The following is a 22,910-nucleotide window of genomic DNA, read 5'->3' on the forward strand; positions in this document are numbered from 1 at the left end:
ACATTTTTCTCTGCATTTGAGTACTTTTCCTAGTTACTATAGCAGACCTTGAAGACTTGATGCTGTTTACTGTGATTTTATTGCTGAAATAACAGTGACGTACAAAGTGCAATAAATATTGCAAGAAAAAATATCAACATGCTATTTACATTGCCCATTGTATAAATACCTTTTTTCAGGGGGACAGCCCCTGACCGCCTTTACCCCTCCCACTCCTAAACTCTCCTCGTCTCCTTCCCCTTCATCCCAATTTTAACCTTAATGTGTTTTTTTGTTTTTTTTACACTTACAACTCATCCCTACCATTACACCTTCTTGCCTTTATTTCAATATTTGTTCTGCTGGTAGGTATTTTTTACCCACTCTATTAATTCTAGCAATATTTTTACATCTTTGTTAATTCAGTCATTATTTCCTTTATAAAATTGCACATAACAAAGTGCTGTAATGTGCACCTTTTTATACTGATGGGTAAAGAACCAATATTCCGGAAGGGGAAATTCCCTTGCAAACTCTTCACCGATAATAGCTCACTAATTGCGCATGCTCACAAAGTGGCTTACCTTGTTATTTAGTTACGCACATGGACAATAATGTGTGCACGAAAGCCAACCATGTCCGCACTTGGAATCTTTCCCGAGGCTAAACCATGCGAGCAATGTTTCCTCTAGTTATTTTCCCCTAACACTCGAATAATGAAGTGGGTTTGTGACCTTCAACCCTACTGTTTCACAGCACAGAAAAGGGAAAGTGCAAGGGAACATCGATTTTCTTAGTAGATTCCCAGTCTGTGAAGAAGAGGAAGCCAAATTCATAAGGGAAAGGGTATGCAACACATTGCAGGATTCAGTCAGTTCTTCCCTGGTGGGAACCTTTCTCTTGGGAGGATAGGGATGTGAGCCCGCTACGAGATGCCCTCCCGAGGAGTAGAGGCAACCAGGACCTCACCAGGGAAGACTCCCTATTTGGTGACAAGGACTCGCATTCTGGAGAAGATCTCCCTAAATTACTCATTCTTGGACCATCAATAAGACCAAGGCTTAACCGTCCACAGACGTGCTACTTAGGACGGCTTTCTATAGGATAAAGTCAGTCTTGATAAGGCATTCTGGCCTGCAGAGGAAGCCAATGTAGTTTGCAAAGAACAGGTGTAATTAGGTCAAATTTACACACAATTGCAGGAAGGACGAGGTAGGGAACTTGACCCTGTGATTGAAGGAGATTTACATCCGAGAGATGTTCGTCACTTGGGTGGAAAGGCTCTGCCCATGTGAGTGCCCAAGACTGCCCTGATGAATCAGGGGGAATGGGACAGAAAAAACTGAAACTTTTTGAAGTTCAGAGAAAAGCCCAAGTTGAGCAATAGACTGAACGTTTGGGACAGATGTGCTGATGCCTGGTCAGGGGAGGGAGCTCAGACAAACCAGTCATCCAAGTAGGAAAATACATTAATGCCTTCCTTTCGGAGGCAAGATGCCAGCACCACTAGCAGCTTGGTGAAAACACTGGCTGCTGAAGAAAGGCCGAACGGCAGGACTCTGAACTGGCAATGATGTTAGCCTACAACAGATCGTAAGTACTTCCACATGGCTATTCACCATAAGCACAGGTAGTAGGCATACTGAAGGACTAGTGATACCAATCAGTCCTGCAGTGAGGGCTTGGAGAATCTGGGCTAAAGGGACCACCTTGAATTTGTCTTTTCGTAGGTACAAATTCAGCAGCCTTGAATCCAGCATCAGGCGCAAGCCGCTGTCCTCCTTTGCCACCAGAAAAAAAGTTGAGTACCACCACTTGCATCATTGAGAGCATGGAACACATTCTACCATGCTTTTCGAAAGCAGGGTTACAGACCTCTTCCGGGAGCATGGGTCCAGAGCCAAGGTGGAGGTGTGAGGTAGGTGGTAACCCTGCTGAACGACTTGTAATGCCCATACATCAGACATCTCTCCCCTCCCCCCAGGGACTTGTGGCAGAAGGTCCTTTCACAGGAGTTTTTGCACTATGTGACTAAGGGGACAAGGGCTGCTGCTTGGGCACCCTAATGTGCACCTCTGCCTCTACCTCTTGGGAAGCATCTGCCTTGCAAGTCTTCCTGGGGCAGCTGGACATCTACCCCTGGAAGCGCTAAGAAACACTTGTGTACATTCGCATTATAAATGACATATCAAGCATAGCGGGCAGAGGGGCAAAAATCATGGGCCCTGTTAGACGATGCGGAGAGCTGTTGCACAGCAAAGCCCAAAGACTTAAGCGTCACGTTGGAGGATTGGAAAATCTGAAAGGCGTCATCGGCTTTGCTACAAAAAGGTTATGCACTTAAAAGAGCATGTCTAGGAGTTTTACCCGCATGCCTTGAGCAAAGTCCAATGTCCCCATTCAAGAGTGACATCGCACCACCAAACAATCCACTGTGTCAAGTCCCGACAGCAGAATTTGGTTGGAAGCCACCTTGCCATCCTGCACGATGGCCTGGAAACCATCCTTCAAGCCTCCTTCTGGAAGCTGGTCAGCCACACTGGCTTCTGTGAATCAGAGGTCAAAGGATAATTTCCCGGTCACACAGGAGGCAATCAGAGCCCAGGGAGCAAGGCTGCCCAAGGCAGAACAACTTGACCCATGTGTCAAGTCTCCTATTCTCCCTGTCAAGGGAAAGAGGCACAAAGGTGGACGTCTTCAAATATGCTGTTGTGGCCTGTACCACCAAGCTCTTTGGGAAGGGTTGGGTGGTCAAGAAGGGAAGATCTCAGGTAGCTGGGAGGTGTTTGTTAGCTAGCTCTGTTGACAGAATGCAAAGGCAGTTTTCTCCCACACCTCCAGCACCAGAATCTCCACAATCGCATTGAATAGTAGTATGGTATCCTTGGGCGCCTCGTTCAGAATGCCTTCCAACTGAAACTGTTCGGTGTCTCTGGATGGGCCTGACAAAAGTATGTTATCTGCAACCTGGACATCTGGATCTAGAAAAAAGCCTTAGGCTTTTCAGGAGTAGGCGCTTGTAAGATATCCAACTTTGAAGAGATGTCATGTCTGCTGGTCCCCTGAAGATCTGAGGCCAGACCCTGCAGATCCGGACCATCATAAAATTCTTCTGGGAAGTCACACTACTCCATTCTAAAAGGAACTGATTACCCCTCCTTGTCAAAAATGTGTCCCATTTTGGACATAAATGGCCTAAACGGAAGTGGGGCATTTTCCAGAGGGGCTCCAGTGCCGAAGTCTAGGGCGTGTCGGCGTCGTGATATATTTTGGGATCTGGTCCAAACCCTTTGAGGCAATGCAGCGGCCCCCCCGTCAGAGCCAATGGCAGGGTGGCTGAAGCAGTTGGTGCCGGGGCCTTGGGAAAGAAGTCTTGCATCTTCAAATGAAGTCTCCTTCAGGGTGGGGGAATGGGAAGGAAACTGTACCTATGGCGCCACTTTGGGGCCTTCTTAGAACAATGACTCTTCTTCTTGGAAGACAGAGAATGACCAGGGGAAAAAACACTTGGGGAATGAGACCTCTTGCTGTGCTATTTCTGCATATCCATACGCACATATGACCTGCCCTTAAACTGGTGTTCTGCAACACGCAACCTCGACTGAGGCTGCACTTCTTCACTTCTTTCCTTGTGGAAATATGTGAAGCGGCTTGCCGCCATTTCCCGAAGAGCCTTTGGATGCATGGATTGGCACAATTTGCATTCCTGGGCATTGTACTTCTCCTGCAGGCAATAGAAACAAATCCTTTTGGGCGTCCGACACCAACATCTTTTGGTCTCAATCCATGCAAGATTTTAAAACTGAGGTATTAGTGCGGCTGGGCATTTCCTAAACTCGAAGCTAAGAAGCGAACAGAGTACGCAGAAAAAAGGAACAGAGGTCACAGGTGTTGCGCCTGAATATCAACTGGCATTGATGTCATGTCCAGCGCAGAGCCCGCAGTGGCATTGGGCTGAGCCAACACAGAGCCGCACTGCACCCCTTGGTGATAGAGACGTTTCTCACAAACAGTTGTGCTGCAAATTCAATATCATAGAAGAGGAATCCATGGGAAGAAGGAATACATTAGAACATTCCATTAGAGAAAAATCAATAGAAAGAAGGGGGTGACTCTCCCCAGTTTTTTAAAAATTCAATGACCATTCGTTTAAGGGATTCCATCAAATAAAATGATTTCCCAGCCAGCTACATACAGGATACAAGGAGGAGAAATACTGAAGAACCCCCAACGTAAACACCAGATGGATCAAATCGACCCTAACAAGCATCTGTTTTCTCATTGTTGCTCTCAACTGGCGCAAGGAGCATTACAAACACGAATAATCAGGGAAAATATATTACATTTAGCCTATTAACAGCGAACCATGGATTAACTTGGGGGAGCCACCCCCTTTGAGGATAGGGAGGTGAGCCCGCTAAATAAAACCCACCTTAGGGGTTTGGGAAAGCGGGTCCTCAATGGGAGTTAAACCCGACCAGGGGACAGAGACTCCCATTCTGGTAAGGAACTCCCTACAACTGAGACTTTGGGCCTCATTAGAAGGTTGGCGTTCCGGAAATAAAGGTGCTGGTAGCAACGTACCGCCACCCTACGAGTCTGCCAGTAGGGGCATGGTACTCCATGGGAATGGAAAATAACTACTGCCGTCACCTGTGATATCCCAGTGGCACCGGGATGTCAGGTGGCGGTATCCGTTACGGGTTGCCGGTAACCCGCCACCTACCGCCATGTTTTACTGGCAACCCCATAATGAGGGCCATTGACTAGCAGCTATGAACTCCAAATAATGTAGGAAATGCATTTGAACAGTTGGCTCATGGCAATGCTGGCCTCTCAATGGGCTTGATAGTCAAACACACCCCTTTTGTATCTAGTGCCACGAATAAAAGGACTTTCTCCCTTGTATGGAGGAGGAGGAGAAGTGATTTGCAGAGGCGAGCCTCTGTTATACCGATGTAATTTTGAGGCAGAGCCATGCAGCCGAGCGGGGCGGACTGTGGAGAAGGACCCGGAGAGAGATCCAAAGAAAGACTAGGAAGGAAGCTCGAGAGAATGAGAGGCATGGCCGATGAGGCACAGGGCTCTGTGGAGCCATCCCAGAGGGAGTTTGTGACCATGAGCAGGACATGGTGGGCTTAGAGCTCAAGAAACTATGCCAAACACGCCGAGGGAGAGAGGAATGAGCCCCCTGCTCGCACAATGCAAAAACAGAGAGATAGCAGCAAGAGGACGGCCAGAAGCTGGGGAGAATGCTGATGATACCACCTCGCTGGAGCAGGACCTGCTACCGAGAAGGTATGCAGGGTGCTCACACCAGAGGGAGGGTACAGAGACCAGACCAGGAGTATGGGAGAGAGAACAAAGGGGCTTGATCCCTATGAGGGATAACCAGGTCCAGAGAGGGAGGCTGACATACTACATAAGAGTGGTTACAGAAGTCCTATAAAACCTGAGCCTTGAAACCAGCCAAAACGGCTCAAAGCAGCTTACAAAGACCTAAGGAAAGCTATATTAAGAACATTAAAGCAGATCCATAGAGGGAGACGGACATACATAATAAGAGTGGGTATGGGAGCCCTAACAACCCAAACCTCTGGAATCAGCCAAACGGCTCAAACGCCACACAAAAGCCAAGGGAAAGATACTAGGAAGGGATACCAATATTCCTATGAATAAAATGAGCAACTGGGAACAAGAGAAGCAAGGGAACCAGGAGGGCCCTATAAAACAAGTGATGAATCATCCCCAAGGGGAAACTAGAACCAAACAAGAGTGGAATCTTGTGGGGAAAAACCCACGTAGTTGGTGGAGGATTAAAGAAATATCCCAACGATCAATGAGACAGACAATTGTACATTTTGTGGAACTAGAGTTTATGATATATATACCAGCAGTACCCCTGGCGTTGCCCGGCATTGTAGCCGACATGCACGTGAGGGTCTGCAATAGCCTTGTGTATGTCATAGTGTGTCCTATCTTCCTATTTTCAAAAAATCACCAAATTGGCAAATTCCCAAAATCGTGTATGCTGATAGCACAGGGCCGGACCCCGCTCCACCCCTGTGCAGGGCGAATGGGTGGGGTTGGTCAAATTTCACTATTGCCAGTACACCCCAGACTGGTATGCCAACCTTTGGCCAAAACCTCAGCCCACCAACTGTTATGGGGCTGGAGCCGACCCCGAAAGAATACAAACACTTTCACAAAAATATATATAGACAGGTGGCACACCTTTTCTTTATTTGAAACTTTGACAAGATGGGCAGGAACTGATAAAGTCAGGAAACTTGTAAATAATTGCAGAACTTAAAACTAGGAGAGATTCCTGGAAAAACTAGGACACGGCAAAATAATGAACATTGTCCTCTTTTCCTTTTAAGTTGTGTACTCTTGTGGTAGGGTAGGTTTAGAAGTTGGGATTTGGACAGAGGACACAATGTATTATTTTGATTAATACTGACGAGCACTCTTAGTTTAGTTTGTTAGGTAGGTCACTTCCCTTTTAGCAATAGGGTCAGTAAGGCATTTTCTTCGAGTTAAACTTCCTGTAGTAAAGTATGACTTCTGTTATGTTGATTTATACCACGCGCACTGCTGCCATTTGCATGGTCTCCAGGCGCTCATGCGGCTCTGTAAGAAAAGTGGGTAGGGTTGGTTAGTGAGGGAACGGGGGAGAGGATAGAAATTGTGCTCATCTGCTGATGCGTGCAGAACCAAGAGGAACTGAAATCTGAGCATGTGAGCTTTCAGAGTGTGCTTTTTTATGTGCACTGGGTTTGGTGTGTCCATAAGTGTGGCATCCAGTGTCTGAGTTGTTTGTTTGCAGGTATTGGGTTTGTACTATGATTAAAGAGTGGTGTGCGGTTTGCATGTTTTTTGGTGGGTTGTTTCACTAGCCCTCTGGGTGTGTGTAGTACAAAGAGAAGGGCGTTGTTAGTTGTTTTCAGGTGATCTCTGGGTGTTGTGTAGTATTGTCAGTTCTATATTCTGTATTGTCCTGTGTTTGCTTTGGCCAGTCTTTTTTTTGTAAATTTATTTTCCTTCATTTGATTTCCAACAATAATACAGTCAAAACAATTTCCTTCCTACCCCCAAAATTCCCTTTACATCTCCCACCCACCACCCTCCCCTTCCCTTGGGATTACGATCGATTGGCCGTGTGTATCTGTCTGTTAGGTAGAAACCTGTGCAGTTCCTTCTGGGACCACTGCAAAAGATTTAAGACTACAGGTGTTTGACTGCTCAGCCACAGCTACCAAGTGAATCTGTGTGGTACAGACTGCTACCAAGTTGATTTACTGCCAGACTTCCCTCAAGAAGAGTTAGGAAGTATATAGAGTATTCACAATATGTCAAAAGAATGCAGTAGAACAAGTAAACACTGACCAGGGCTTGGTGTAAAAGAGATGTCTTAGTTACTTACCTGTAACTGTATTTCTCCAGCATTGGTATCTTTCATAGATTCACATGCTTGAATATTCCCCGTTGTCAGACTGGGAATCCTCGGTGATAAATTTAATAATAATTTTTTTTTTTTTAAAATATATATACATTGCTACCTAGCAGTGCATGTACATAGCCCATTATGGCCTATGAGCCATTTCATTGTGTAGTCTCTCCACCTCACTTTGGTCCTTTATGGCCCCAGCCAATGAGGTGGCATGGCCCAAGCTCCGCCCCCGGCAGCCATCTTCAGATTTTGAACCGTATAGATTACAGTATGATGGATGCCGAGCATAGGAGCAGCCTCTCAGGGGAGGCGGGCGGGCGCATGTGAATCTATGAAAGATACCAATGCTGGAGAAATACAGTTACAGGTAAGTAACTAAGACTTCTCCAGCATTGGATCTTTCATAGATTCAGATGCATGAATAGAATACCAAGCAGTTAAAACATGCCACCATTATATACATATATGCATAAATACAGAAAAACATATTTCTGATCAAACCTTTACCATGCAGCAACACAACGGTTATCTACTTCGGGAAAGGTGGGAAAGGAGGCTGGTCCTACCTTATACAAAAAGATGGCGGAGCACTGCCTGTCCAACTGCAGCTTCTTTGTTGGGGTCTTCAGTCAGGCAGTAGTGTTTCGCGAAGGTATGCAGAGTGCTCCACGTGGCGGCTCTGCATATGTCCTTCAAGGCCACCTCTGCGTGGAATGCCGTTGACGCCGCCCTTCCGCTGGTGGAGTGCGCAGACGGCGGTCTAGTTAAAGGGTCGCCTTTCAATTGATGGCAGTGGGTGATGCAGGACGATACCCAGCGTGCCAGACTTTGTTTAGATATATGCTGACCCTTGGTACGGCCAGAGAAAGAAATGAATAGCCGGTTTGAGGAGCGGAACTCCTTGGTTCTTTGCAAGTAAAACACTCTAGCAACGTCTAGAGAATGTAAAGTTTTTTCCGCTTCAGAAGCATGATTCTGGAAGAAGGTTGGTAACACAATGCGCTCAATGAACGACATCTCCGAAAGTACCTTGGGGAGGAACTTCGGGTGAGGCCTTAAGATGACGCGGTCCTTCTGGAACAAAGTAAACAGGGGTTCAGAAGACAAAGCTTGTAACTCACTGATCCTTCTGGCTGAAGTGATGGCTATCAGGAAAGATGTCTTCCAGGACAAGAATTTCATATCGCATCTGTGTATGGGTTCGAAGGGAGGTTGCATGAGGGCTGTTAAGACGGTGTTGAGACTCCAGTCTGGAACTGGTGTAGGTGTAGGCGGATAAGTACGCATCAGTCCTTTCAGGAAGATCTTAACCGCTGGTAAGGAAAGTAAGGCTTGCGTCTCCGCGGTTACTGTGTAGGCCGCTATGGCTGACACATGGACCTTGATAGAGGACAGTGAGAGACCTGACTTAGCCAGGTGCAACAAGTAGGGCAGAATCTGATCAACCGAGGCCGAGAGGGGATCGATCGCAGAGGTCTCGCACCATTTGGAAAACCTGGTCCATTTCCTGGTGTAGGTAAGTTGCGTGGACGGGGCTCTAGCGGCCCTGATGATATCCCAGCATTCTGATGGTAACTTTAGGTGCATCAGTTTGCGCTGCTCAGGAACCATGCTTTGAGAGACAGGCTCCTCGGGTCGTGGTGGAGGACCTTGCGGTTCTGTTGTGTCAGTAGATATTGATGTGACTTGAGACGAATCGGGGGTCGGCAGGATAGGTGCCTCAGCGTCGGGTACCAGACTTGCCGTGCCCAATCCGGTGCAATAAGAATCAAAGAACAATCCTGTTCTTTTACCCTGCGAAGTACCCTCGACATGAGGGGAATGGGTGGGAAGGCGTAGAGGAACTTCCCCGACCAATCCACTGAGAACGCGTCTCCCAGTGATTGGTGCTCCGGGTATCTTGAAGCAAATCTCTTGCATTTTTTGTTGTTCCTGGTGGCAAAAAGGTCGATCTGCGGATGGCCCCATAAGGCAAAGATCCGTTGGGTTTCTTTTTCGTCCAGCTCCCACTCGTGTGACGCTGTGTACTCTCTGCTTAGTCTGTCCGCTAGGACATTGTCCACTCCTGGAAGATGCTCTGCCCTGATCTGTATCCCGTAGCGCAAGGCCCATGCCCATAGCTGTTGGGCTTCTTGCGACAGGATCTGAGACCTCGTGCCTCCTTGCTTGTTTGTATAGTGCATGGAGGTCGTGTTGTCTGTCTGGACTGTAAGAACTTGACCAGCTATAACCGGTAGGAAAGCTTTCAGCGCTAACCTTACGGCCCTGAGCTCTAACACGTTGATGTGGAGCTGGGACTCTTGTGCCGACCAAGATCCCTTGGTTTGGAGGTCCGCCAGATGAGCGCCCCAGCCTGATAAGGAAGCGTCCGTCTGCAGCAGGAGGGTCGATGTCGGTGCTTGAAACGGCATTCCCTGCAAAAGATTCCTCGGAACATTCCACCATCGAAGGGCCTTGTGCAACGTCGATGGAATCTGGACAATGTCTTCCCAGCATCCGAAAGCTTGTTTCCATTGGTGGTCCAGAGCTTCCTGAATCGGTCTCATGCGAAGCCTGCAGTTCGGTATGAGGAATATGCATGATGACATCATGCCCAATAGGGATTTGTAAGAGCGTACGGATGTGGTCTCTTTCTGTAGGAAGTTCGAAGTTGAGCGTAGAATCGCTGCTATTCTTTCTGTGGATGGCCTCACTCTGGGAATGCTGGTGTCGAGTTCGGCTCCCAGGAAGAGAGCTACCTTGCTGGGAACGAGGCAGGACTTCATCTGGTTTATGGAGAAACCTAAGTCTTTTAGGAGGTTGACAGTCCTCGACACTGCCGAGCGAGCCTTTGCAGCGGAACTTGCCTTTATCAGCCAATCGTCCAGGTATGGAAAAACGTTCGTTCCTGCCCTCCTGAGACTTGCCGCTACCGGTGCCAAGCATTTTGTGAAAACTCTCGGAGCCGATTTTAGCCCGAACGGGAGCACTTGAAACTGAAAGTCGAGCTCTCCCACTGTGAACCTGAGGAACTGTCTGTGCGCTGGATGGATCGGAATATGGAAGTATGCATCCTCCAATTCTAAAGTGGCCAAGAAGTCGTGCTTATTTAACCAAGGTAGCACCCCTTGTAAAGCTACCATCTTGAATGTTATGCGCTTGATGAATTTGTTGAGTGCCCTCAGGTCCAAGATGGGTCTCCATTGACCGTTTTTCTTTTTGACGAGGAAGAATCGGGAGTAGAAACCTTTTCCCCTCTGAGAATAAGGTACTGGTTCTACTGCTGCCTTCTGGAGCAGTTTTTGCACTTCGGACATGACCTGTTTTAGCATATGCACTCTGCGAGATGTTGGAGGCAGAGAAGGAGGTTGCTCCAGAAATTCTAAGGTGTGACCCTTTCAGATCACCTGCAACACCCATCTGTCCGATGTAATTGACTGCCAGCGCTGGAATAACTGGCTCACCCTTCCCCCCCACCGGGGTGTGGTGAAGGGGGGGAGGAAATTGGTCGTCAGTTTTGCTTGCCTTGTGACTTCCCTTGGGCGGAGCCACGTCTGCCTCTATGGGCGTATCTGTTGGATGACTGATATTTATTGTCTTGGTACGTGCCGCCTTGTGCTTTTTGACCATAGGAGGAACGACCGTATCCTCTGAACTTGGAAGATGAACCTCTAAAGGGACGAAAAGACCGATGGTCCTTACTTTTGTCCTTTAAAGAACTGATGGCTCTGGCTGTGTCAGTGTCTGTCTTGATTGCCTTCAAATGGTCATCTATCTTTTTTCCAAAGAGATCTTGGCCATCAAACGGCATGTCTAATATCTGCGCCTGGACTTCAGGTCTAAAGTTAGTAGCCTTCATCCAGGCCTGCCTTCTGAGCACTGTGCCGTGCGCCATCTGCCTGAAGCCTGATTCGGCCACATCAACCCCTGCGTCGATCATGTGATCCGATGTTGCTTCACCATCCGCGATTATCGATTTTGCCTCCTCCTGGAGCTCCGGTGGTAATTGCTTCGCCAAGTTAGACATGCGGAGCCAAAGATCGCGATCGAACCTTGCGGTCATGGCCATCGCATTGCCCGCTCTGATTGTAAGGGATGCAGAAGATGATACTTTCCTGCCCATGGCTTCCAGTTTACGTCCGTCCTTATCCGGTGGTGCCGACAACGGTGAGGAGGGGTTGGCGAGTTTCTTTCTGGCCGCCACTGTAACAACCGAGTCTGGTTTCGTATGACCCCTCAAACAAAGCGGTGCCGAATCCGGAGCTTTATATTTCTTTTCTGGCCTGGACACCAACGCCGGAGTCGATAAGGGCGTGGATAGGATCTTGGATCCGGAATCCCAGATGGTATCGAGGAGAGGAATTGTGGTCACTGTCCTCCTTCGTTTGTCCCTGTGCTCATAGAGCACTGATTGCCTTTCCTCCGAAGAAACCTGAATTTTAAACAATTCTGCGGCTTTACCTATAATGGTGTGGAAAGAGACGAGATCATCCGGCGGTGAGGCCTTGCCCGGCGAGTCTCTCCTCCTGGGCTTCTCGACTACGTAGTCATCCCACTCACTGGGTGCGTCTGGCTCCTGTGTTATTTCTCCTTCTTCTGGTTCCGAGAATTCTCCAAAAGGATCCTCCTGCCAGTCTGATACCGAGATAGTGGACGGTACCATCGTAGGATCCACGTCCGGAGATCGCGGTCTGTGCGATGACTGTGGTGACGGGACTCTTGTAGGTGAAGCACTGTGGGTGCTGCTCCTCGGTCTTCGAGCAGGTGATCTCATCCGTTTTTGCGGTCTACTCCTGTGAGGAGAGCAACCAGATGTGCCTGGAATCGGAGATGACTCTAGGAATAATTCCTGCTTCTAAGGGATTAATCGGGATTTGCTTCTTCCTTTGCCGTTTGTAAAATTCTTCTACAATCCTCTGCACGGATAACATGAGTATCGGGTCATGAGGATATTCGGATTCTCCCGTGGACGGGTGCCAAGGAGGGCTGTATTGTTTCGGTAAGGGACCGATGGACTCTTCCACCACTTCCGCATCAGAGAATTCTTCCTGAAGAATTACATCCGGAAGTTCTGCCATGTGCCCCAAAGGTGAAAATTGCTGTACCAGTGGTTCAGTCTCAGTATTCTTCTCAATGATATTGCTTTCAATGACAGGAGTTTCAAATGTGGACGGCAGTAATTCCTCCGTAACTGCCGAAATTTGTGGTGCCTCTGAAGGTGTTATGGACGATGCTATCTTCGTCGACGACTGAGATTTTCCCGTCGACGAGGGCTTCACTGCCGACTGAGATTTTCCCGTCGACGACTGAGATTTTCCCGTCGACGAGGGCTTCGCCGTCGACGACTGAGATTTTCCCGTCGACGAGGGCTTCGTCAACGACTGACATTTTCCCGTCGACGAGGGCTTCGTTGACGAATGTGGAGTATGTTCCGTGGACGACTGCGTCATGGATGAATGCTTCGTGGACGAGTGGTGTTTCTTGTTCGTCGACGATTGCTTCGTGGTCGACATGTCCGATGACGATGATCTAATTGTCGACGATGTCTTAAGCGTCGTCGTCGATGATGGTTTCGTCGACGGTATGGCCGATGACGGGCCTTTACCTTTCCCTTCATTCGTGGACGGTTTACCCGCCGATGACTGCCCCCCCCCCGTTTTTGCAAACTCCTCCTTACCTCTGGAGGCAGATTTTGCTGACTTTTTCTGGCTTGGTAAGTCAACTGGAGGCAGAAAGGGTATCAATTCCAGCTTCCTCTTTTTGGACTTGGGAGAGGAACTCCTTTCCACTGAAGAGGCCCTTCTCTTTGAAGTTTGTCTCTCAGATGGAGTGCTGGATTGGACAGGAGCTGTTCTGACAGACTCTTCGTCCAAAGATTGATCCCTGGATTCCAGGTATGAAAGGAGTCTTCTATGCCTGTCATGAAGGGTCTTGGTGGAAAAAGTTCTACAAATCTCGCATTTTTTAATGTCATGCGGGTACAGACAATAAATGCAATGCTCGTGGGGGTCTTTGTAGTAAACCAATTTCTTCTTACACCTCGTGCAGTCCCTGAACAGGGAAGGCTTCTTGACAGCCTGAGGTGCCTCCATTTCTGAAGAGAAGTTCAGTCGACGATTTTGAGAGGAAAACAACAAGTTTTGTCTCCAAGGGTAATTGAAAACAAAGCCCCTAAGAAGGGGAACAAGATGGAATATATTTTTCCAAATATATTCCACACAAAAGTAGAAAGAATTTGAAAAAGCTCAGAGAGCTTGAGGATTCCCTGTGTCTGTTAGACTGCGGTGAAAAATCTGAAGATGGCTGCCGGGGGCGGAGCTTGGGCCATGCCACCTCATTGGCTGGGGCCATAAAGGACCAAAGTGAGGTGGAGAGACTACACAATGAAATGGCTCATAGGCCATTATGGCCTATGTACATGCACTGCTAGGTAGCAATGTATATATATTTAAAAAAAAAATGTATTATTAAATTTATCACCGAGGATTCCCAGTCTGACGACGGGGAATATTCAAGCATCTGAATCTATGAAAGATCCAATGCTGGAGAAATCATTATTTATTTAAAACCACATCTAGAAAAACACACAGGCACTGATAGTACGCAATTCAAAAACACGGTCACTAAAAGATATACACTCCCTTAGAAGAATATTAGACAAGTCTTAAGTAAAGCCCCAATTATTTTCAGACAGCGGTGAGCGCTTATCGCAGATGGCACTCTAATAATTCGTTTTAAAAGGGAGAGAAAAACAGAGGATAAATTGAAACAGGTCCCAACACTTTGACAAGAACACAACAAGAGAGGAAGGCAAAGTAAAACCGTGAAGTTATAGTTCAATAGGCTGGATCCACTTTAAGAGCATCAAAATGAAATGTGTCCAAGGTCACACGGTTGCAGTGCACAAAAGTCTTGTAACGGTTCAAAAAGGAGTTGGACCAACGAAAGGGACCAGTTAGAACGTCAAGGCGGCCAGCCCAGTCCAGAAGGTTAAGGGGTTATTATTACCTTGTAGCAATCTTTAGAAAGGGAGGCCTGGCGGACACGGTACCTTAAAGTGGTGAGAATACTCCAGCGGGGGCAGTTGTTCCTGGCAGCGGATGCAAGTCGGTGCTTCGTCCGGGGGAAGAGAGGATCTCGTCGGGGAGGGAGACAGGAGTCTGTTGCACTGCCAGGGAAGAAACTAGCCACGGAGTTTCTCAGGTAAAAGGAGCGGTCCTTTGATTTGCGGTCCAGTGTTAAGTGGCTATCCGGTTGCCAGGGTGCTTGGCACGGGCAATTCGACCACAAGCCGGTCTGGGGTGCGAAGAGAAGAAGGTAAACTGGTTGTGCCCACCAGTCAGGGGAAGGAGCCTCTCCAGCCGGGAGATCTTCTCTGTCGTCGGGAAGTGGTGAGTCGGTTCTGCAGGGCTCCACCGGTGGTGTCGTCGTGGTAGGTAGGTTCAGCTTCTCCCTCGTCGGATTCTCAGGTCCTGTGGCGACTTCTGAAGTTCCAGTCCCCAAAGCCCTGCTTTTATGCAGCACACCCCCATTCACTCAGCCTAGCTGTCAATCAAACATGCTAAGTGGTGAGCCGGCAGGCTTACCACTTGGGCCAATCACATAAGAGAGCGACTTGAGTTACCAAGGTAACTCAGACCAGGGTGCCTAAACCCCCTCCCACACCGCCTGTGGTACCCAGACAGAGTGGCATTACTTTTGGAGGCTTCTGTGGAGAAGCCCTCCAAAAAGTGGAACAAAGGGCTCGACTTGGGTTGGAGTCACAGAAGAGAACACAAAAGCCATTTTAGAATCGAGTCCTGGCAAAAAATACCAACCGGCGAATTAATATTAAATAAATAAACCGGCGGTATGTTCGAGGCTATGAGAATTAAATAATTAAAGTTGGTAGCCTCGAACAATGGGAAAATCCCATAGGGTTATATTCGCGGTCGAATATAAAAAGTAGTATCCACTGCCACCAGCCAAAACTCGATCAGGGGGGACGGAGACGTGCCCCCTCGACTAACAGACCCCGGGACAATCGAATTGCCCCGACCAGTACGTCCACAATATGATGGTTTGTACTGGTTTCTGTTAATAATTTGGGACTAGTAAAGCCAATGGTGACTTTACATGCCCTGGGAGACAGTAGTCAGTCCCAGGGTATGGAGTCTATGGTGGGGTGTCACTATGACACCCCTGTGTCACTGCATGGAGGGTGCTGTGTAACACACATAGTAAAAACACATCAGACCCTATGGAGTAAAGGACCACATAGCCCATAAAACACATTAACAGTCAAAGGAAAACCATAAATCATGTCCAAAAGTGGGAGAAAAAGAGTCTCACTTTTGGCAGGAGAAAAAACAAACTCCAGAAATCCAGCAAAGCTGCTGGGGGACTCACTAGGTTAGGACATTCAGCCTAAAGAGAGAATTCTCCCTAACACTGTCAACAACCTTTCTCTACAGCAAAATGATCTTTGCATAATAGCCAATATTTTCAAGTTTTGAGGGCACAGGTGCTGCTTCTGTAGGAAGGCCAATACCGAACCCCAGTTTTGTCTAATCCTTGCTTGTTCCCCTTAACTATGATATGTTACCCATTCCCGCACTGCTAAATTCCATATTTTAGCTATCCACTCATGTTCTGTCGTGGCTTCTTTCCCTTTCCATTTTTGACAGTAGCAGTAATGCCAGAAGAAGTAAGACCATTAGCGCACTGAATTGTGATTTAGAGGTCGGGCACTTTTCTGGGTTCCATAGCCCAGCAAGCATTATTTCATCCCTAAAGATATCTTTCTGTTGGACATCTCCTCCATTGTCTGAGTCCTCCTTCTGGCACGCCAAAGTTGGGATTTTCGTTGCCCGTCTAATTTGGAACTAATAGTTGTAGATTATGATGTTCAAAGGAGGGACAAGGACTCAATATTAGGCATTAACTTTATGATTTCGACACTGAACTGCTAAGTTGCGAGATACCTGGGAGGAGTGCACATATGTTGCAACCCTGTGTGCAATTCTTTTAGGATAATACCCATTTGGTTGTAGTATTTCTCCTAGACTATATAGGTGTTTATCCAACCTGTATTCACCAAACTGTAATAATATGGAGTTGTTGTGGCAACACCCACAGTCAATGTCACATATAAAGATTGTTTTATGAGCTGTGGTAAAGCCGAGTAATGGATAACAGGCCTCTGAGTAAGAACTGGCATTTTACTTCCAGGGAGAATGGCGTGTGCAAGAGTGCATCCTTAGTGCTTGCTCAAAGAACCTTAACTCAATTTCTAAATTAGGGAATGCGAATTCTACCAATACATATTTTTGCTGCCATATGGTATAAGGAAATTAAATGTTAATTTCACTATGGTACTTATGAAGATGTTAAACCAACCTACACTTTTGTTTTATATGGTACTCATAGATATACGTTTCTATGACCTAGGGTTCCGAATAATGGGGTCAGACCAAGCAATGCAGAAATAAAATATATTACAATGGACTTATGTTCTGAATTGTTATGAACTTTCTTATATGGGTTCTATAACCGTTTCATTAGAATTACACTTATTGGTGTTGCTTTAAAAATTGGCATGGCGAAGAGTGGTTCAATAAATACTTTTCAACTCTGGCATACTATGTGATAGACAAACAACCATTGTAGTTAACATATTCAGAGGATTTCACATGTCTTATAGACTGCCACAGAACACGTGGCAAAGTGTCATTTGCAAAATTGTACTTGCCATCACCCTTCTCTTACTCAAACCTACACCAAGTCTGGCACAGCTAACAGTGGTGGGACAGTTCGTAGGGCCTGAGCTCATATGGCTGGAAAATAAGGTAGGCAACAAAGAAAATGCCAAATTACCACAACATCTCTTGAGCTGGCAGGTACACTTTCCACTCTTCGTTCTTCTCGTTCTCCAAGCATAACTGCAACAGTCTCTGCAACAGCTTCATTTACAAACTGTCGAATTAAGTCAGAGTCTACGGGCACTCCAGTATCGACAAAGAGCTGCAAACCTTGACCACCAGCTGCATCCACTAAAAAAGACATCCACATGAAAAAGAGATATCTGTGAAACTTCAGCAAAAAAGAATCTCAACCATGATCTCAAGCCACAAATTTCCGTTAGAGTTCATACATGTTTTTATAAATGTCATGGGGTTATGCAGCAGATTCACCACAAAATATCCACCCATAGATTTTGTTGAGAAATGTGGTTGTTGGACCAAATAAAAAAGACAATTAGAGGGCACCCCAAAATATATTGCCATGTGAGCTGAACCATAAAGCTCTAAAAGACAAAATGAGAGAGCGAGAGAGAGAGAGAGAGAGAGAGTGTGTGTGTGTGTCTGTGTGTGTGTGTGTGTCTGTGTGTGTGTGTGTGGGGTGGGGGGGGTGAGGGGATGAGGGGAGGGGGTATGGCCTAGCTATAGAAAGGCTCAAAATGCCAATCCTGAAACTCATAAATAAAAACATTTTAAATCATGAAAGAGACATTCAGTTAGGAAAGAAGTAAAATGATTTATATTCATCAATACAGAAAGACATATCTGAAAACACATGAACAACGTGAACACCAAACACCCAATATGTTGGAACAAACAGAACAGATGAAAAAAAGTACACAAAATTTAAAGTTGAGAAATTCAGCAACTGTGCAAATGTACAATGCTGTGCAAGCCCTACATGTTTCAATACCTTTAATAATGTTAGGCTCTTATTTAGGGATAAATAACGTGGCAGGGAACAGAACAACATGAGCAGGAAAATAGACGTGGAGATGTAATATTGAAGACATCAAGAATTTTGACAATAGTGAGAGGTTAAATTCAACTAATACTCCCACTTAGCTAAAAAATGAGCAGAACTGATAAAAGTGGTGGTGTGGTAAATCAGAGATAGGAGGTGGATACAAGGACATGTTTAAACAGGATTTTTTATTTTGAACTCAAAGAAAACCTCATCTAATTCCCTAACACTACGATGAATTACCTGCTCTTTAAAAAAGCTGCTTGTCAGGATGTCCAACAAATAAAGATCGGTCCTCTGTCAAACCTATGCTAACCTGATCTCTGCACTACCACTAAAATAAAAGAAAGACGGACACAGTGTTCACTGAGACTAGGATTACTCTCCCCTTTTGATATATAGTTGAAGGCTGGTTTCCTGACCCCACCACAGAATTTGCAAGCGTTTTCCAGTTCTGGGCCTGGTAATTGCAACAAATGAAAGATGCATCTCAGCATCCTACTAGCACAAACCAGTTTCTGTTAGTCCCCAAACAGTTCCTGGTGTGTCCCACTCTTCAGGGATGCATTAAACACAACCAGTTCCTCTACTCATTATCGGTAAATGTCTCCAAAAAGTAGTACTTCACTGAATATTACTCAGATAACTATTTATAACTCTGGTTCTGGGCGCTCCCTCTCTCAACCCCTCCATGGGTCTTCTGATTCTGGCCTCTCGTAGACCACGCCTCACTGTTTCTTATCTGGCCTCTCGTTGACCACTGGCCTGTTTGATTCCTGTTTAAGTTGTGGTTTCTTGCACCTCCCCTTTTGGGGCTCTCTGATTGCCAGCCCGGCTTGGGCTATGGACTCGCCAGCCTTGGTTTGTTTGCGGTTTCTCTCACCCCCTTTGGGGTTCTTCTGGCAATTAGCCCTGCTGCGATTGTGCTTACCAGCTTCTGGGTAATATGGTGATCAGCCCTGGGTGGGATATGGGCATGCACGGCACTAGTTTCATTGTCTTTTCGTTCATCCCCACATGGGGAATTTTGCCCATCAGCCCTGCTGCGGTTACGGCTTTTTTTTACCGAATTAAGGGGTCTTCTGGTGATCAGCCTTGTATGGGCTACTGCGCAGCCTCCCAGCTCGCCATCAGTCACTCACACAATGCAGCATACCTTATATCTGGTGGCGTTGCTTGGCTGGGGAGGTGTTATCTCAGGACTTTGTGGAGATGCATACTCGTCTGAGTGGCAGACTGTATGGTGCACGTCTTTGCTCCGGTTCTTCTCTTCGGTGGCAGAGGGTTTGCCCACTGGTAATTCCCAAGTTGCTTATGGCTGCTTCCTTTGTCAGCAGACCCGATTTTTTCAGGCTCCCACCTTTGTCGAACCTGCAAGCCGCCTGGAGTTGCGATGCTCCAAGCCGACTGCACGGATCTCCTGACTACATCTTCCTTTGGGGAAGGGACTTGTTACTCTGTGCTCTGGCGCAAGTCAGCATTTTTTGCTCTCCGGCCAAGGACCTCCTCTGATCTGGCATGGCAGGTGTATTTAGGTTCCACCTTGGAAGGGATGGTAAGAAGCCATTGGTCCTCCGTCCCGCGGAGGGGCGGCAACTCAGGTATGTCAGAAACCAAGCCATCTACCTTAAAGGGGCCCTGTTCCTGGTAACCAAGTTCAGTTCCCATATAATCCATGAATGCTTGGGCTTCTTTCGGCATTCATTGTCCCTAAAGGGGAGCGGGTGGGGGGGGAATGGGTGACCCCAAGTGGGATCCATATTGCCCTGTTCCCTAGGGAGGATATCACATAGCAGGATGATGTCCCTAGTCCCAAAGGGGGTGGCTCACCCTTGGGGCGAAGGGACTAATACCCTGGATTTGTCACAGTAGATAGAATATTTGATATCCCACATTGTCTTGAAATTAGGCTTTGACATAAGTGAAAACCAACTATCGTACAGAGACACATACCATCAAAATGTTTTTTGTTTGTTTAAAGGCAAGCATAAAAATGCTTACCTTGGGAAACCCAAATTCTCTGCATTTCTTATGGGTCATCCATTCGATGGAGTGCTCATAAATGGATTACAATAACAACATAACACACAAATAATAGATGATCTAAATTTTAAATATAAAAATCAATTAAAACACCTTTTTTACTTTGTTTTTTATACATTTTTAAGGAAAAGGGAAACCGTCCCATTTCCCCGATTATTACCCAGTCCTCCCCCTCAAGCCCAACTCCCCCCACCAATCTTTTTCAACAAAAAACATTGTACACAACTTCCCCTCCCCCCAAACCCCTTCTCAATGTACTCGTCCAGGTGTGTGGATGTCCAGGTAATCATGTCTCAAGGGGTCAATTCTCAGTTCAGGAAAAAAAATGACAAAAGAAGAAACTAAGCAGCCCTAATGTTGTTGTCTCGGCACCCTCTGAGGGTCCCCCTGCCCTATTCCTCTATCCTCACTCCCCTCCTATCTGTCGGGCTCGCCGGGGTCCCTTCCTCGAGACACCATCTCCAAAGCAAAGCACCCCAGTCTACGTGGAACCCAGGCAGCCTGTCATGTACCACTGCTCTAAGCCTCTCCATGACCATCATGTTATGTAGTTTCCTTTCCCACATATCTTTCGTCTGGAGAGTCTCGCTCTTCCAGCCCTAGACCAAGGCCAGCCTCCCCGCTATCAACTTGGACTCCCACATCCTGGGGAGTCTATGTTCCTTCCTGTTTTTCTCTGGAACCCCTAAGAGTATCTGAAGGGGGTCCCGTCTCAGCCTGACTCCCATAATCTTGTCTATCCAGTCTAGCACCTCAGTCCAGAACAGCTGGTCCCTGGGGCAGTGCCACCACATATGGGATAGAGACCCCCTCTGCCCACAACCCCTAGGGCACATGGGGGAGGGCCCTGGAAACATTTTGGACAGCTTCAGTAGATCCCTGTGCCAACTCATCAAGACTTTAAAATTGTGCTCTATTGTGGAGGTAAACAAGTTTCCCTGGAAGGTGATTTTATAGATTCACGCCCATTCTTCCTTGTAATTTCCTACCCTGCCAACTCCACCCAGTATCTCTGGAAAGTCTACCTCCAGTCCAAACTGGATTCGTTCATGGCTTTGTATAGTCCGGACAAAATTACCTTTCGCGTGATCAATGTTTCCAGGACGCTTTCGACCTGGGTGGGTACCCATAGCACTTTTCCATCCCAGGTTTGGTCAGACATTATGCCCTTGACGCAGACGTATTCGAAGGCCAGGACATCTTCTTTCCTCAGCACCTTTCTCAAGGAATCCAAATCTAGGAAAGCCCCGTCTTTAAACAGTTGTCCCGCCCACTCCAGACCCATGTCGGAACACTTCTGCGAGTGCCTTAAACCCTGGAACGCGAGGTGAAATGGGGGGCCCCATACTGATGCTAAGGGGGAGCGCCACGTGGAGAAAAGGAGAGTATCCCCTGTATCACTCCAAAAGGACCAGAAAACAATCATAGAAGGGTGTGAACTAAGACGTTCTGGGATAGATCTGAGGGGGGACCACAAGTAGTCCCTCACCTTCAGTAGATTGGCTGTCAGTTTCTCGAGGTAGGTCCAATAGGTTCTCAGATCATCCTTCATGTGTTTGAGCATTACTCTTAGTTAGGCCACCATGTAGTACATGCGAACGTCTGGGAACCCAAACCCCCCCCCGACCCCCTTATCCCTCGGGAGTGTCAGTGTTGCTATCTTTATCCTTGGGATTTTGTTTCGCCAAATGAATCTGCAGAGCTCACCCGTCAGTTCAATTAAGAACTTTTCCGGGGCTACTTTGGTATGGCCCTGAAAAGATATAAGCGGGAGAGCACGTTCATTTTTTATGGAGGTCATCTCGCCGTACCAGGTCAGCATCTGGGGGTCCCAACTTTTTTAAATCAGCTGTCAAATGCGCACGAAAGGGGTTAGTTTGCTGCAAGTAGCTCCTTTAAGTCTATGGTCATTTTAATGCCCAGGTATCGGATGCTCTCCTCTATTCTCATGCCCTGAAAACTACTTTTTGAGTCTAGGGTGAGGTTGGGCTCACATATTGGCATTATGCATGATTTCAAAACATTGATCTTTAGCCCTTAGAGACGGCCATACTCCGAGATCTGTGTAAGGGGCATGGGGAGCAAGGTTTGAATGTTGGTAAGGTACCCCAATATGTCATCTGTGAATAATGAGAGCTTAAACTCGATATCCCCCCTGTGATGCCTCGAATCCACTCATTTGCTCGAATTGCGATTGCTAATAGTTCCATCGTTAGGGCGTAGATAAGTGGCAAGAGGGGACACCCCTGTCTTGTGCCCCTTGTCAACCCAAAGGCTTCCTAGAATCCCCCATTCACACATACCCTGACCCTGGGCTGATTGTAGAGTTCTGCTATCCACCTCAGGAAGTTAGTACCCAGCCCCATCTTTGAGAGGACCCTCACTAAGGGCCATTCCACCCTGTTGAATACCTTCTCTGAGTCTAGGGATACTAGATATGAATCCTGGACCCCGACTGTGCACAGTGTATGAGGTTCAGGATCTTACAGATGTTATTCGATCCTTGTCTTCCCCTGATGAAGCCCACTTTGTCGCCATGCACCACCTTCAGCATTTCCCCCTCCAGTCTCAACCCCAGAATTTTTGTCAGAATTTTAACATCGCTGTTCAGGAGTGAGATGGGCCTATATGAAGCACATCTGGATGGATCTTTCCCCTCCTTGGGAATTACCACGATCGTTGCCAACAGCATAGAGGGGGGGCAGGGTCTCCC

General features: G+C 47.1%; 1 protein-coding gene across 2 annotated transcripts in view; it reads right to left on the reverse strand.

Annotated features, from left to right (window-relative positions):
- Positions 1–22,910, reverse strand: part of KIAA0586 (KIAA0586 ortholog) — a 2,241,463-nt gene that overhangs the window by 784,700 nt on the left and 1,433,853 nt on the right. For both annotated transcript variants that reach the window (XM_069637413.1, XM_069637412.1), the window contains exon 22: positions 17,267–17,442. In XM_069637413.1, the coding sequence (XP_069493514.1) occupies positions 17,267–17,442 (176 nt within the window). The remainder of the gene's footprint in view (positions 1–17,266; positions 17,443–22,910) is intronic.

The sequence above is a fragment of the Ambystoma mexicanum genome, chromosome 14 (genome assembly GCF_040938575.1).
Source record: "Ambystoma mexicanum isolate Mex_15411 chromosome 14, UKY_AmexF1_1, whole genome shotgun sequence".
Lineage (NCBI taxonomy): Eukaryota > Metazoa > Chordata > Amphibia > Caudata > Ambystomatidae > Ambystoma > Ambystoma mexicanum.